The 14,487-nt window shown below is 58.7% G+C and overlaps 2 protein-coding genes across 2 annotated transcripts in view; both read right to left on the reverse strand.

Annotated features, from left to right (window-relative positions):
• Positions 1-1,707, reverse strand: part of MAPK8IP2 (mitogen-activated protein kinase 8 interacting protein 2) — a gene marked incomplete at its 5' end in the record, with an annotated part of 25,801 nt that extends 24,094 nt beyond the window's left edge. The window contains 1 exon segment of the mRNA XM_079304484.1: positions 1,688-1,707. Coding sequence (XP_079160610.1) covers positions 1,688-1,707 — 20 coding nt within the window.
• A 683-nt stretch (positions 1,708-2,390) lies between these two features.
• Positions 2,391-14,487, reverse strand: part of SBF1 (SET binding factor 1) — a gene marked incomplete at its 3' end in the record, with an annotated part of 63,561 nt that continues 51,464 nt past the window's right edge. Inside the window, 13 exon segments of the mRNA XM_079304485.1 lie at positions 2,391-2,602; positions 3,406-3,545; positions 4,864-5,039; positions 5,581-5,585; positions 5,588-5,707; positions 7,729-7,924; positions 8,002-8,075; positions 9,171-9,343; positions 10,806-11,053; positions 11,667-11,825; positions 13,421-13,489; positions 13,589-13,738; positions 14,358-14,470. Of these exon segments, the coding sequence (XP_079160611.1) occupies positions 2,391-2,602; positions 3,406-3,545; positions 4,864-5,039; positions 5,581-5,585; positions 5,588-5,707; positions 7,729-7,924; positions 8,002-8,075; positions 9,171-9,343; positions 10,806-11,053; positions 11,667-11,825; positions 13,421-13,489; positions 13,589-13,738; positions 14,358-14,470 (1,835 nt within the window).

Here is a 14,487-nt window from a genome sequence, read left to right on the forward strand (position 1 = left end):
TCCACACTGCCTGCCCTGCTCCACTGCTGCCCTGCTCCACACTGCCTGCCCTGCTCCACACTGCCTGCCCTGCCCCTCCACACTGCCTGCCCTGCTCCACTGCCTGCCCTGCTCCACACTGCCTGCCCTGCTCCACTGCCTGCCCTGCTCCACACTGCCTGCCCTGCTCCACTGACTGCCCTGCTCCACTGCCTGCCCTGCTCCACTGCCTGCCCTGCTCCACTGACTGCCCTGCTCCACTGACTGCCCTGCTCCACTGCCTGCCCTGCTCCCCTGCCTGCCCTGCTCCACTGCTGCCCTGCTCCACGACTGCCCTGCTCTCACTGACCTGCCCTGCCCACACTGCCTGCCCTGCTCCACTGACTGCCCTGCTCCACACTGACTGCCCTGCTCCACTGACTGCCCTGCTCCACACTGCCTGCCCTGCTCCACTGCCTGCCCTGCTCCACTGCCTGCCCTGCTCCACACTGCCTGCCCTGCTCCACTGACTGCCCTGCTCCACTGCCTGCCCTGCTCCACACTGCCTGCCCTGCTCCACTGCCTGCCCTGCTCCACACTGACTGCCCTGCTCCCACTGCTCTGCCCTGCTCCCTGCCTGCCCTGCTCCACACTGACTGCCCTGCTCCACTGACTGCCCTGCTCCACTGACTGCCCAGCTCCACTGCCTGCCCTGCTCCACTGCCTGCCCTGCTCCACACTGACTGCCCTGCTCCACTGCCTGCCCTGCTCCACACTGACTGCCCTGCTCCACTGACTGCCCTGCTCCACTGACTGCCCTGCTCCACTGCCTGCCCTGCTCCACTGACTGCCCTGCTCCACTGCCTGCCCTGCTCCACTGCCTGCCCTGCTCCACTGCCTGCCCTGCTCCACACTGCCTGCCCTGCTCCACACTGCCTGCCCTGCTCCACTGACTGCCCTGCTCCACTGTGACCTGCTCATAGTCATTCAAGAAGACAATGGAATAAATGAAGACAAAGGAAACACTAACAAAGACATTTCTGGTCTCAGTGCTGGAAACTCCCCATGTGGGAAAAAACATGCTAAAAACACTGGAAAATTCAACCTAATCATGAGAAGAGAGAAATCAACAATCAACAGATGGAAGAACAGTGAAAAATAAAGAGGACTTGGCACTTAGAACCAACTAACATCAGCTAAAAATGCACCAAAAACTGAGGAAAGTGTGGGGCACTGCAGGCTGGGATTGGGCTGGACTCGATCTTGGAGGTTTCTTCCAACTCAGTGATTCTGTGATTGTGTGAATTCTGTGATTATGTGAATTCTGTGATTATGTGAGAGTTCCGTGATCAGTGAATTACAAGCAATTTTTGGGAATTCTGCGATTCGGATGATTCTGTGATCATGTGAGTTCTGTCATTCTGTGAATTTTGTGAATCCTGTGACTGAGTTCTGTGATTCTGTGAATTCTGCAATTCTGTCATTCTGTGAATTGTGTGAATTCTGTGATCATGTGAATTCTGTGACTGTGTGACTCTGTGAATCCTGTCAATTCTGTGACCCTGTGACCCCCGGCTCCCTGTTACCCCCGGCTCACCTGTTACCCCCAGCTCACCTGTGACCCCATGACCCCCATGCCCCAGCTCACCTGTTACCCCCAGCTCACCTGTGACCCCATGACCCCCATGCCCCAGCTCACCTGTGACCCGTGACCCGCCCCCCCACTCACCTGCGGCAGATGGCGTACATGCGGTTGATGGCAGAGATGGCTCCCCCCAGCTCACCTGTGACCCGTGACCCCTGGCTCACCTATGACCCTGTTACCCCCAGCTCACCTGTTACCCTGTTACCCCTGGCTCACCTGCTCACCTGTTACCCCTGGCTCACCTGTGACCCTGTTACCCCTGGCTCACCTGTGACCCTGTTACCCCTGGCTCACCTGCTCACCTGTTACCCCTGGCTCACCTGTGACCCTGTTACCCCCAGCTCACCTGTGACCCCATCTCACCTGCGGCAGATGGCGTACATGTGGTTGATGGTGGAGATGGCTCCCCCCAGCTCACCTGTGACCCGTGACCCCTGGCTCACCTGTTACCCCCTGTTACCCCCAGCTCACCTGTGACCCTGTCTCACCTGCGGCAGATGGCGTACATGTGGTTGATGGTAGAGATGGCTCCCCCCAGCTCACCTGTGACCCGTGACCCCTGGCTCACCTGCTCACCTGTTACCCCTGGCTCACCTGTTACCCCCTGTTACCCCCAGCTCACCTGTGACCCTGTCTCACCTGCGGCAGATGGCGTACATGTGGTTGATGGTAGAGATGGCTCCCCCCAGCTCACCTGTGACGCTGTTACCCCTGGCTCACCTGCTCACCTGTTACCCCCAGCTCACCTGTTACCCCCTGTTACCCCCAGCTCACCTGTGACCCCGTCTCACCTGCGGCAGATGGCGTACATGCGGTTGACGGTGGAGATGCGGAAGGGCTCGTTCTTGGAGCGGCTCAGGCTGCTGCTCAGCGTGCCCAGCCCCAGCCGCTGGTAGTCGCGGCAGCAGGCGCGCTCCACCACGTGTGTCATGGTCATCTTCTCCGACGGCCTCATGGTGCTGCTGGGCGTCAGCGTGCTCCTGTCCAGCTCCTCCGACACTGCGGGGACACGGCCACGGGGACACGTGGGTGGGGATGGGGACAGCTCGGTGGGGTGTCAGAGCACAGGAGGACACAGCAGGGACAGGGACACCTCAGTGGTGTGACAGAGCACAGGAGGACACAGAGAGGATGGGGCAATGCCTGACCCTGCTGCTGTCACCTGTCACCATCACCAGAGTCCCAAGGATTTTCCAGCACCAGGAACAGGGAGCTGCTCCCACCCTGTGATTCTGTAACTGAATTCTGTGACTCTGAATTCTGTGATTCTGTGAATTCTGTGATTCTGTGAATTCAGCAATTCTGTGATTCTGTGACTGTGTGAACCCTGTGAATTCTGTGACTGAATTCTGTGATTCTGTGAATTCTGTGATTCTGTAAGTTCTGTGATTCAGTGAATTCTGTGATTGTGTGAACCCTGTGATTCTGTGACTCTGAATTCTGTGATTCTGTAAGTTCTGTGATTCTGTGAATTCAAGCAATTCTGTGATTCTGTGACTGTGTGAACCCTGTGAATTCTGTGACTCTGATTCTGTGATTCTGTGATTCAGTGAATTCTGTGACTGTGTGAACCCTGTGATTCTGTGACTGAATTCTGTGATTCTGTAAGTTCTGTGATTCAGTGAATTCTGTGACTGTGTGAACCCTGTGATTCTGTGACTCTGAATTCTGTGATTCTGTGAGTTCTGCAATTCAGTCAATTCGGCAATTCTGTGACTCTGTGAATTCTGTGAACCCAGTCCCACTGCAGGGACAGCAGGACTTGTCCCACTGCCCCCAGGCCTTCCTGGGGTGTTCCCCACCTGAGATCTCATCCTCATTGTCCTCGGGGAAGTGCTGGCTGCCCCTCTGCTCCCAGGCAGGGGGGGTGTATTTCTTGCGGGTCACGTACTGCCGGCCGATCGTCCTCTTGGCGTTCTTCACCAGGTTCTTGGACAGAGTCCTGGGGACACAGGGACAGCACTGTCACCCTGGCAGGCACAGCCAGGAGCAGCCCTCAGCCCGTGGCTGTCACACAGAGGGGATGGCTGGGGCACCTGCAGGAGCCCCAAGGATTCCCAAGGGATTTGGGGTGTTGGGGAGGTGGGATGGGGCAGCCAGGAGGAGCAGTGCCACTGGATCTGAGGGGACACTGCCACAGGCAGAGCTGTGGCTCATCCCAGGGGAGGGGGCTCCACATCACAGCAAGGGACAGGGACACAGCACAGGGACAAGGGGATCCATGGTAGGGACAGGGAACCATGGTAGGGACACTGCCAGCCAAGTGTGGGCTCAGGGCTGCAGCCAGTGCTGCAGGACAATGTCCCCAAGTCACCCAGCACTGCAGGACCATGTCCCTAAGTCACCCAGCACTGCAGGACCTTGTCCCCAAGTCACCCAGCACTGCAGGACCATGGCCCCAGGTCACCCAGCACTGCAGAACAATGCTATCCAGTCATTCAGCACAGAAGGACTGTGTCCCCAAGTCACTCAGCACTGCAGGACCTTGTCCCCAAGTCACCCAGCACTGCATCCTGAGACACTCTGTGCATGAACAGTGTCCTCGAGTCACCCACTGGAGGAATGATGTGTCCCCAAGTCACCCAGCACTGCAGGATCATGTCCCCAGGTCACCCAGCACTGCAGAACAATGCTACCCTGTCATTCAGCACTGAAGGACTGTGTCCCCAAGTCACTCAGCACTGCAGGACCTTGTCCCCAAGTCACCCAGCACTGCAGGACCATGTCCCCAAGTCACCCAGCACTGCAGGTCCATGTCCCCAAGGCACCCAGCACTGCAGCACTGTGTCCCTGAGCCACCCAGGCCACTGGAACCTCTCCTGTGGACACCTCCTCAGGCAGGGGACAAACTCCCACTTGCCAGTGTGACTGTGTGGGGTGGGGACACTGCAGGACAGGGGACACCTGCAGCTCTTTGGTCCCCACAAGTCCCTGCCAGGAGGGGACAGCCCCAGGTCGGGCTCTGCCCCAGGGAACAGGAGAGGGAATGGCCTCAGGCTGGGCCAGGGCAGGGCAGGGTGGATTTTGGGGAATTCCCTCCTGGCACAGGGGTGGAGTCTCCATCCCTGCAGAGATTTCAAAGCCCTGTGGAGGTGGCCCTTGGGGACAGTGCTGGGGATGGCTGGAGCCATTGTCTCAAGGGCGCTCTGACCTCCAGCCACACAACCCCTGCAGCAGGGGAGGGCTCAGCTCCCCGAGTGCCCCAGGGACAGGAGGGGCACCCCAGGCCCAGGCAGGTGTGAGTCCCTCAGGCACAGCACCTGAGGGAGGGGTTCTTCTCCTTGGCCTTGGGCTGCATGGCCTGCTTGGGGCACTGGCCGGCCGTGAAGGCGAAGGTGCCGCGCACGTGCTGGGGGTAGCGCAGCTTGTGCAGGTGCTTGCGGAAGATCTCGGCGCTCTCCGAGGCCACCTCCTCATCAAAGGCAATCTTCAGCAGCTGGGGCACAGCCAGGGGGGACAGAGGGTCAGGATGGGGACAGCCCTGCCCATGGATTGGGGCACAGCCAGGGGGGACAGAGGGTCAGGATGGGGACAGCCCTGCCCATGGATTGGGGCACAGCCAGGGGGGACAGAGAGTCAGGATGGGGACAGTCCTTCCCATGGATTGGGGCACAGCCTGGATCTGCCCAGCAGCACCATGGGCACAGGCTGGCCTGAGATCCCATTCCTCTTCCCCTGTCCCATTCCCATTCCCTTTCCCTTTCCCCATGCCCATTCCCGTTCCCATTCCCATTCCTTTGTCCCTTACCTCTACCCATTCCCTGTCCCTGCATTCCCATTCCCTTTCCTCTGTCACATTTCCTTTCCCCTGTCCTGTTACCTTTCCCCTGTCCTGCTCCTTTCCTCATTCCCACTCCCAGTCCCATTCCCTTCCCCGTTCCCATTCCCTCCCCTCTGCCCCATTCCCTTCCCTCTCCCCCGGGGTCTCCCAGTGCCCCCAGCAGCTTTGGGGTGTCTCTCCCAGCTCAGGGTGGCACCTGGACGTGCAGGAGCGCAGCTGCAAGTCCTCCTGGATGAACTGATCTGCCTGGGCCTGTATACTGATCTTCTTCTCTTTGGTCAGCGATGCGATGGGGGAAGGAGCGATCACCACCTGCTCCCCCACTGGCACGGGACAGAACGGGGACAGAACGGGTCCAGAACGGGTCAGAAACGGGTCAGAACGGGTCAGAACGGGGTCAGGAACGGGTCATGAACGGGGTCAGAACGGGTCAGAACGGGTCAGGAACGGGTCAGGAACGGGTCAGAACGGGTCAGAACGGGTCAGGAACGGGTCAGAACGGGTCAGGAACGGTTCAGGGAACGGGACAGACGGGGTCGAACGGTCAGGAACGGGTCAGAACGGGTCAGGAATGGGACAGAACGGGTCAGGAACGGGTCAGGAATGGGACAGAACGGGTCAGGAACGGGTCAGGAATGGGACAGAACGGGTCAGGAACGGGTCAGGAATGGGTCAGAACAGGTCAGGAACGGTTCAGGAATGGGACAGAACGGGTCAGGAATGGGACAGAACGGGTCAGAACGGGACAGAACGGGTCAGAACGGGTCAGGAATGGGACAGAACGGGTCAGGAACGGTTCAGGAATGGGACAGAACGGGTCAGGAACGGGTCAGGAACGGGTCAGAACGGGTCAGAACGGGTCAGGAACGGGTCAGAACGGGTCAGGAACGGGTCAGGAACGGTTCAGGAATGGGACAGAACGGGTCAGAACGGGTCAGAACAGGACAGAACGGGTCAGGAACGGGTCAGGAACGGGACAGAACGGGTCAGAATGGGGCAGAACGGGACAGAACGGGTCAGGAACGGGTCAGGAACGGGACAGAACGGGTCAGGAACGGGTCAGAACGGGTCAGAAAGGGTCAGGAACGGGACAGAACGGGTCAGGAACGGGTCAGAACGGGTCAGGAACGGGTCAGGAATGGGACAGAACGGGTCAGAACGGGTCAGGAATGGGACAGAACGGGTCAGAATGAGGCAGAACGGGACAGAACGGGTCAGGAACGGGTCAGGAATGGGACAGAACGGGTCAGAACGGGGCAGAATGGGGCAGAACAGGTCAGGAACGGGACAGAATGGGTCAGAACGGGTCAGGAACGGGTCAGGAACGGGACAGAACGGGACAGAACGGGTCAGAACGGGTCAGAACGGGTCAGAACGAGCCAGAACGGGACAGAACGGGCCAGGAACGGGTCAGGAACGGGTCAGAACGGGACAGAACGGGACAGGAACGGGCCAGGAACGGGTCAGGAACGGGTCAGGAACGGGTCAGGAATGGGACAGAATGGGACAGAACGGGTCAGAACGGGACAGAACGGGTCAGGAATGGGACAGAACGGGACAGAACGGGTCAGAACGGGACAGCATGGGTCAGAACGGGTCAGAACGGGACAGAACGGGTCAGAACGGGACAGAACGGGTCAGGAACGGGTCAGAACGGGACAGAACGGGTCAGAACGGGACAGAACGGGTCAGGAACGGGTCAGGAACAGGTCAGGAACGGGTCAGAACAGGACAGAACGGGTCAGGAACGGGTCAGGAATGGGACAGAACGGGTCAGAACGGGACAGAACGGGTCAGGAACGGGTCAGGAACGGGACAGAACGGGTCAGAACGGGTCAGAACGGGTCAGAACGGGACAGAACGGGACAGAACGGGTCAGAACGGGTCAGAACGGGTCAGGAACGGGTCAGGAACGGGTCAGAACGGGACAGAACGGGTCAGGAACGGGTCAGTGCCCGGGCCAGACCACCCTCGGTGTCAGTCCCACCACAACCAACAGAAATGACCAACCCCCTGCTGCCCATGGATCCCTGACCATCCCCTGATCCCCAGGGACCCCTCCCCTACTCCCCCCCCACCCCCAGGGTGCTCCCCAGGGACCCCTCCCCTGCTCCCCACCCCCAGGGTGCTCCCCAGTGATTCCTGACCATCCCCTGCCCCCATGGACCCCTCCCCTGCTCCCCACCCACCCCTGAGCTCCCCAGTGATTCCTGACCATCCCCTGCCCCCATGGACCCCTCCCCTGCTCCCCCCCACCCCCAGGGTGCTCCCCAGTGATTCCTGACCATCCCCTGCTCCCCAGGGACCCCCCCCTGCCCCGCTGCCCTGAGACCCCGCCCCTCACCCAGGGGGTCCGTGGGGGTTCCCTTGAAGATGATCCTGTATGTGGTGAGGAACACGGCTCCCTCGGCGGGGAGCAGGGGGGGTCCCCCGGCGCCGCCCCCGGCCCCCTCCTCACGCCCGTCCGGCATCAGGTAGACGCGCAGCCCCTCCAGCACACACTCCTCCCCCAGCAGCAGGCTGGGCCGCAGCAGCTTGGGCTGGGGGCACCACGGGGGGCTCAGGCCCGGGGGAGGGGCTCCCAGCCCCCCCCCCCAGCCCGGCAGGCAGCCCCTACCTTCTGGATGGGGGGCAGCCTCTTGCTCTCCCTGTGCACGGCGTCCAGCGTCTCGATGTGCATCTGCACGATGTCTGTGGGGCAGGGCTGAGTCCTGGCCTGCCTGAACCCCACCTGGCCTGCCTGAACCCCACCTGGCCTGCCTGAACCCCACCTGGCCTGCCCGAACCCCACCTGGCCTGCCTGAATCTCACCTGGCCTGTCTGAACCCCACCTGGCCTGCCTGAACCCCACCTGGCCTGTCTGAATCCCACCTGGCCTGTCTGAACCCCACCTGGCCTGCCTGAATCCCACCTGGCCTGCCTGAATCCCACCTGGCCTGTCTGAATCCCACCTGGCCCTGCTTAAATCCCACCTGGCCTGTCTGAATCCCACCTGGCATGCCTGAATCCCACCTGGCCCTGCTTAAATCCCACCTGGCCTGCCTGAATCTCACCTGGCCTGTCTGAACCCCACCTGGCCTGTCTGAATCCCACCTGGCCTGCCTGAATCCCACCTGGCCTGTCTGAATCCCACCTGGCCTGCCTGAATCCCACCTGGCCCTGCCTGAATCCCACCTGGCCTGCCTGAATCCCACCTGGCCTGTCTGAATCCCACCTGGCCTGCCTGAATCCCACCTGGCCCTGCCTGAATCCCACCTGGCCTGTCTGAATCCCACCTGGCCTGCCTGAATCCCACCTGGCCCTGCTTAAATCCCACCTGGCCTGTCTGAATCCCACCTGGCCCTGATTGAATCCCACCTGGCCTGTCTGAATCCCACCTGGCCCTGCTTAAATCCCACCTGGCCTGTCTGAATCCCACCTGGCCCTGTCTTTCTCAAATTCACCCTGTCCAAATCCTACCTGCCCTGCATTTCCCAAACCCACCCTGCTCAAATCCTGTCCTGCCCCAATCCCACCCTGCCCAATCCCCCCTGCCCCACCCCAATCCCCCCTGCCCTGCCCCAACTCCCCCCTGCCCTACCCAAACTCCACCCTGCCTTTCCCAAATTCCACCCTGCCTAAATCTCATCCTGCCCTGCCCCAATCCCACCCTGCCCCAATCCCCCCGCCCTGCCCAAACTCCACCCTGCCTTTCCCCAATCCTACCCTGCCCAATCCCCTCTCCCCAATCCCCCCTGCCCTCTCTCCAATCCCCCCTGCCCTGCCCCTCTCCCCCCATCTGCTCACCCGGGATCATGACGTGCAGCCCCTTGAGGTGCTCGTTGGTGACGCCGCTCTCGGTGCACACCTTGTCCACGAATCGGTTGATGAATCTCACCACCGAGTTGGCCACGTCCGAGCTCTCGGCGTCCTCGAAGCCGCTCTCGGTGTCGTAGCTCTCGGCCACGCTGCCCGCGATGCTGCCGGGGGAACGGGGAGGGGTCAGCCCGGGGCAGGGGGGAGGGACACAGGGGAGGGAGGGACCACTCCCTGCACGGACCTGGGAGAGCTCCTACTCCTGATAAAAACCCAGGAGAGCTCTTACTCCTGATGTGATCCCAGGAGAGCTCTCACTCGGGATAAATACCCAGGAGAGCTTTAACCTGTGACAGTAATCCAGGAGAGCTCCCACTCCTGATACAGACACAGGAGAGCTCCCACCTGTGACAGACACCCAGGAGAGCTCCCACCTGTGACAGAGACCCAGGAGAGCTCCCACTCCTGATACAGACACAGGAGAGCTCCCACCTGTGACAGAGACCCAGGAGAGCTCCCACCTGTGACAGACACCCAGGAGAGCTCCCACCTGTGACAGAGACCCAGGAGAGCTCCCACCTGTGACAGACACCCAGGAGAGCTCCCACCTGTGACAGAGACCCAGGAGAGCTCCCACTCCTGATACAGACACAGGAGAGCTCCCAGCTGGGATAGAAATCCAGGAGAGCTTTTACTACTGGAAAAAGCCAGGAGAGCTCTCACTCCTCATAGGAACACAGGAGAGTTCCTGCTCCTAACAGAGATCATGGAAAGCTCCCACTCCTAACAGAGAATCCCACTCCTGACTGGAGTCTGAGACTGTTCCCACTCCCAGCATGGACCCAGGAGAGCTTCAACCTGTGCCAGACACCCAGGAGAGCTCCCTGTGCTGATACAGATCCAGGAGAGCTCCCACCCCAGGAAAGCTCTTACTCTTGCAAAAAAGCCAGGAGAGATCTCACTCCTCACAGGAACATAGGAGAGTTCCCAATCCCAACAGACACCCTGGAAGTTCCCACTCATGACAGAGAATCCACTCCTGACTGGGGTCTGAGACTGTTCCCACTCCCAGCATGGACCCAGGAGAGTTCCCACTCCTGATAAAAACCCAGGAGAGTTCCCACCTGTGACAGACACCCAGGAGAGCTCCCACCTGTGACAGAAACCCAGGAGAGTTCCCACCTGTGACAGAAACCCAGGAGAGTTCCCACTCCTGATAAAAACCCAGGAGAGCTCCCACCTGTGACAGAAACCCAGGAGAGCTCCCAGCTGTGATAGAGACCCAGGAGAGTTCCCACCTGTGACAGAGACCCAGGAGAGTTCCCACCTGTGACAGACACCCAGGAGAGCTCCCAGCTGTGACAGAAACCCAGGAGAGCTCCCAGCTGTGACAGAGACCCTGCAAAGCTCCCACTCCTGACAGAGAACCCACTCCTGACAGAGAACCCACTCCTGACAGAGAACCCACTCCTGAGGCTGCTCCCACTGCCAGCCACCCCTGGCACCACAATCCTGCCACGATCCCCGAAGCCCAGCAGGGCTGGCACTGGGAAGAACCCTCAGATCCGCGTGCTCCAAAGCAGGAGCAGGGCCCCAGCCTGGCTGTGTGCAGTGTCCCCGTGTCACCTGTTGGTGACGAAGCTGTTGCTGACGCTCTCGACGTCGCCCAGCCCGGAGCTGCGCAGCAGGCGGTTCTTGCTGGTGTCCAGGGGCAGCAGCAGGTAGCTCATCCTGTTGGCATAGTGGATGGCCTGGCTGAACACTGTGCTCTCCTCCTTCTGGATCAGCTCCTGCTGCTTCTCCCTGCTCATGGTGGGCCAGAGGCGCAGCTGCTCCGAGGCGATCTCCAGCGCTGACTTGGGCTCCTGCGGCTCCTGGGGCGGCAAGGCAGGCATGGGGGAGGCTGCATGGACAGAGCCCCCAGCACGGGGTGCAGCCCCTCATCCTCATCTCAGCAGGAAGGGGGTTCCCAGAGCAGCTGTGGCTGCCCCTGGATGCCAGGCTGGACACTGGGGACAGTGGGAGGGGTGGCACTGGGGGGCTCTGGGGTCCCTCCCCACCCAAACCATTCAAGCTTTCCCAGGTTCTGTGATTCCAACACTTGCCTGTCCTGCCTCGTGGCTCTGGGAAATTCTCTCTGGAGGAATGGGGATACTGGGTGTGACCTGCCTGAGACACTTCCCTGCTTCCTGTGCTTCCATCCTAATGGAAACCTCCAGCCCTCACTTTAACACTGCTCAGATTGCCATTTTTATTCACAGTTAATTTTTCTTCTGCTTGCTTTTCTCTCTTCAGGCAGGAATGTTCGTGTGGCTGCAGTGAAATCAGCCATGGGAGACCCCTGGATCCCAGGCTGGACACTGGGGCTGGCAGCAGCTGGGACAGTGGGAGGTGTCCCTGCCGTGGTGGCACTGCAGTGGCTCTGGGGTCCCTCCCCACCCCACATTCTGCAAGCCCATGCAGAGCCCTCCTGGGGCTCCCTCCCACCTGCTCAGCGTGGTTCTCCTCGCTGCAGTCCAGGTACAGGGCTCGGATGTGGTTCTGCACGTCGCAGTAGAACATGGCCTCCCAGAACTGGATGTTGGTCCACACCACGTGCTCCTGCACGCAGCTGTAGGCAAACTGGGTGATGCCAGGGCTCAGCTTCTGTGCAGGGAGGTGGAGAAGGTCCATGTAAACACAGCCTGGGTGTTTAACTGAGCCCTCCACAGCTGCTCCTCCACTGCTGGCAGAGCCCTGGGCAGGCAGCAGGGATGTCTGCACCACAGCTCCTCCAGCATTCCCTGACAATTCTCTTGCTCAGAGCCACGAGCCAAATCCAGCCCAGCCTGACCATGGCATCCAGAGCAACTCCCCACAGGTCACTCCCTGGAGCCTGGAGCCAGTCTGGGCTGGCTGGAAGGCTCTGGGCAGGAGCTACAGGCTGACAGAATTCTGTCAATTATGTATTCTGTCATTCTGCCATTCTGTGAATCCTGTCAATTCTGTCACTGTGTGAATTCTGTGATTCTGCAAATTCTGTGAATTCCATGATTCTGTGACTCTGAAATCTGTGATTCAGTGAATTTGGCAATTCTGTGATTCTGTGAATTCTGTGATTGTGGGAATCCTGTGACTCTGTGAATTCTGTGATTTTGGGAATCCTGTGACTCTGTGTACTCTGTGAATTCTGTAAATTCTGTGATTGTGTGAGTTCTGTGATTCTGTGAATTCTGTAATTCTGTCATTCTGTGAATTCTGTGAATTCTGTCATTGTGTGAGTTCTGTGATTCTGTGAATTCTGTGATTTTGTGAATTCTGTAATTCTGTCATTCTGTAAATTCTGTGAATCCTGTGAATTCTGTAACTGTGTGAATTCTGTGAATTGTGTGATTTTGTGAATCCTGCAATTCTGTCATTCTGTGAATCCTGTGAATTCTGTAACTGTGTGAATTCTGTGAATTGTGTGATTTTGTGAATCCTGCAATTCTGTCATTCTGTGAATCCTGTGAATTCTGTAAATCCTGTAATTCTGTCATTCTGTAAATTCTGTGAATCCTGTGAATTCTGTAACTGTGTGAATTCTGTGAATTGTGTGATTTTGTGAATCCTGCAATTCTGTCATTCTGTGAATCCTGTGAATTCTGTAAATCCTGTAATTCTGTCATTCTGTGAATTCTGTGAATCCTGTGATTCTGTAACTGTGAATTCTGTGAATTCTGTGACTGTGTGAATTCTGTGATTTTGGGAATTCTGTGACTCTGTGTACCCTGTGAATTCTGTAAATTCTGTGATTGTATGAGTTCTGTGATTCTGTGAATTCTGTAATTCTGTCATTCTGTGAATCCTGTGAATTCTGTGACTGTGTGGATTCTGTGAATTGTGTGATTTTGTGAATCCTGCAATTCTGTCATTCTGTGAATCCTGTGAATTCTGTAAATCCTGTAATTCTGTCATTCTGTGAATTCTGTGAATCCTGTGATTCTGTAACTGTGTGAATCCTGTGAATTCTGTGACTGTGTGAGTTCTGTGAATCCTGTGAATTCTGTGAATCCTGTGAATTCTGTGACTGTGTGAGTTCTGTGAATCCTGTGAATTCTGTGAATCCTGTGAGTTCTGTGAATCCTGTGAATTCTGTGACTGTGTGAATTCTGTAACTGTGTGAATCCTGTGAACTGTGTGACTGATGGGCCACCCCCTGCAGCCCCAGGCAGCCTGGGGGAGGCAGAGGGCAGCAGGGAGGGGACACTGTGGCCACTCACCCTGCAGAAGGCGGTGACCAGCGGCAGCAGCGCGGCGGCGATGCCGTGCTCGTCCATGGCCGTGCAGTCCTGGGCAAGGACACAGCAGGGGTGACATGGGGACAACACAAGGACACCCCCAGCCCTGCAAGGAGCCCCCCAGCCCTGCCCTGCCCTGCCCTGCCCCACCTGCAGGCAGCAGTTCATCATGCGGATGACGAAGTCGAACTGCTGGTGGTCCAGCACGGCGCGGTTCTGCTGCACGTGCAGGTGCAGCTCCTGCGTCAGGCACTGCCGGGCTGCCCGGCCCTTCATGGCACGCAGCACAGCTGGGAACAGCTGGGGAACAGGGTGGGAGGCTGGGTGGGCTGCACAGCACAGCCTGCTCCAGGGGCTGGGCTCAGGGCACGTGGCCAGGCGTGGAGGAAAGCCGGGTTAAACTGCAGCTGCGGGCGGCTGGACACGGCCAGGGGCACGGGCAGATGGAGCTCCAGAGGTGATGGGGTGGAGCCACCAGCCAAAATCGCAGCAACACCGGCAGGGGAACACGTGGTGCCCACGTGTGGTGAGACCTGATGGTCCCAGAGGGATTCCCAACCCAAATGATCCCATTACTGAGGTGGGAGGGGGGCTCTGCTCCCAGGGAACAGGGGCAGCACGAGAGGGAACAGGTTCAAGCTGTGCCAGGGCACAGTCAGGTTGCATATCAAGGAAATTTTCCACCCTGGAAAGGGTGATCAGGCCTTGGAAGGACTCCCCATCCCTGCAGGGGTTTGAAATCCATGTGGATGTGGCACTTGGGGACACGGTCACTGCTGGGGATGGTTGGACTCAATGGGCTCTGAGGATTTTCCAACCTCAGTAACTCTGTGTTCCCACAGTTTGACCCTAAGCCAACAAGCAGGACATGGACAGGGAACAGAGGACACTGACCCCCTCAAGCCCAGCCCCCCCTGACCTTTTTGGCCTCCAGCATCTTGTTCTCAAAGACGTAGGAGATGCAGTTCCTGACCACCTCCAGGCGCCGGGCGCTGTTGGCCAGCGCGTTCCCATTGCGCTCCAGGATGGCAGCTGGGGACAGAGCCCGG

Source organism: Erithacus rubecula, assembly GCF_903797595.1.
Source record: "Erithacus rubecula genome assembly, chromosome: 4".
Lineage (NCBI taxonomy): Eukaryota > Metazoa > Chordata > Aves > Passeriformes > Muscicapidae > Erithacus > Erithacus rubecula.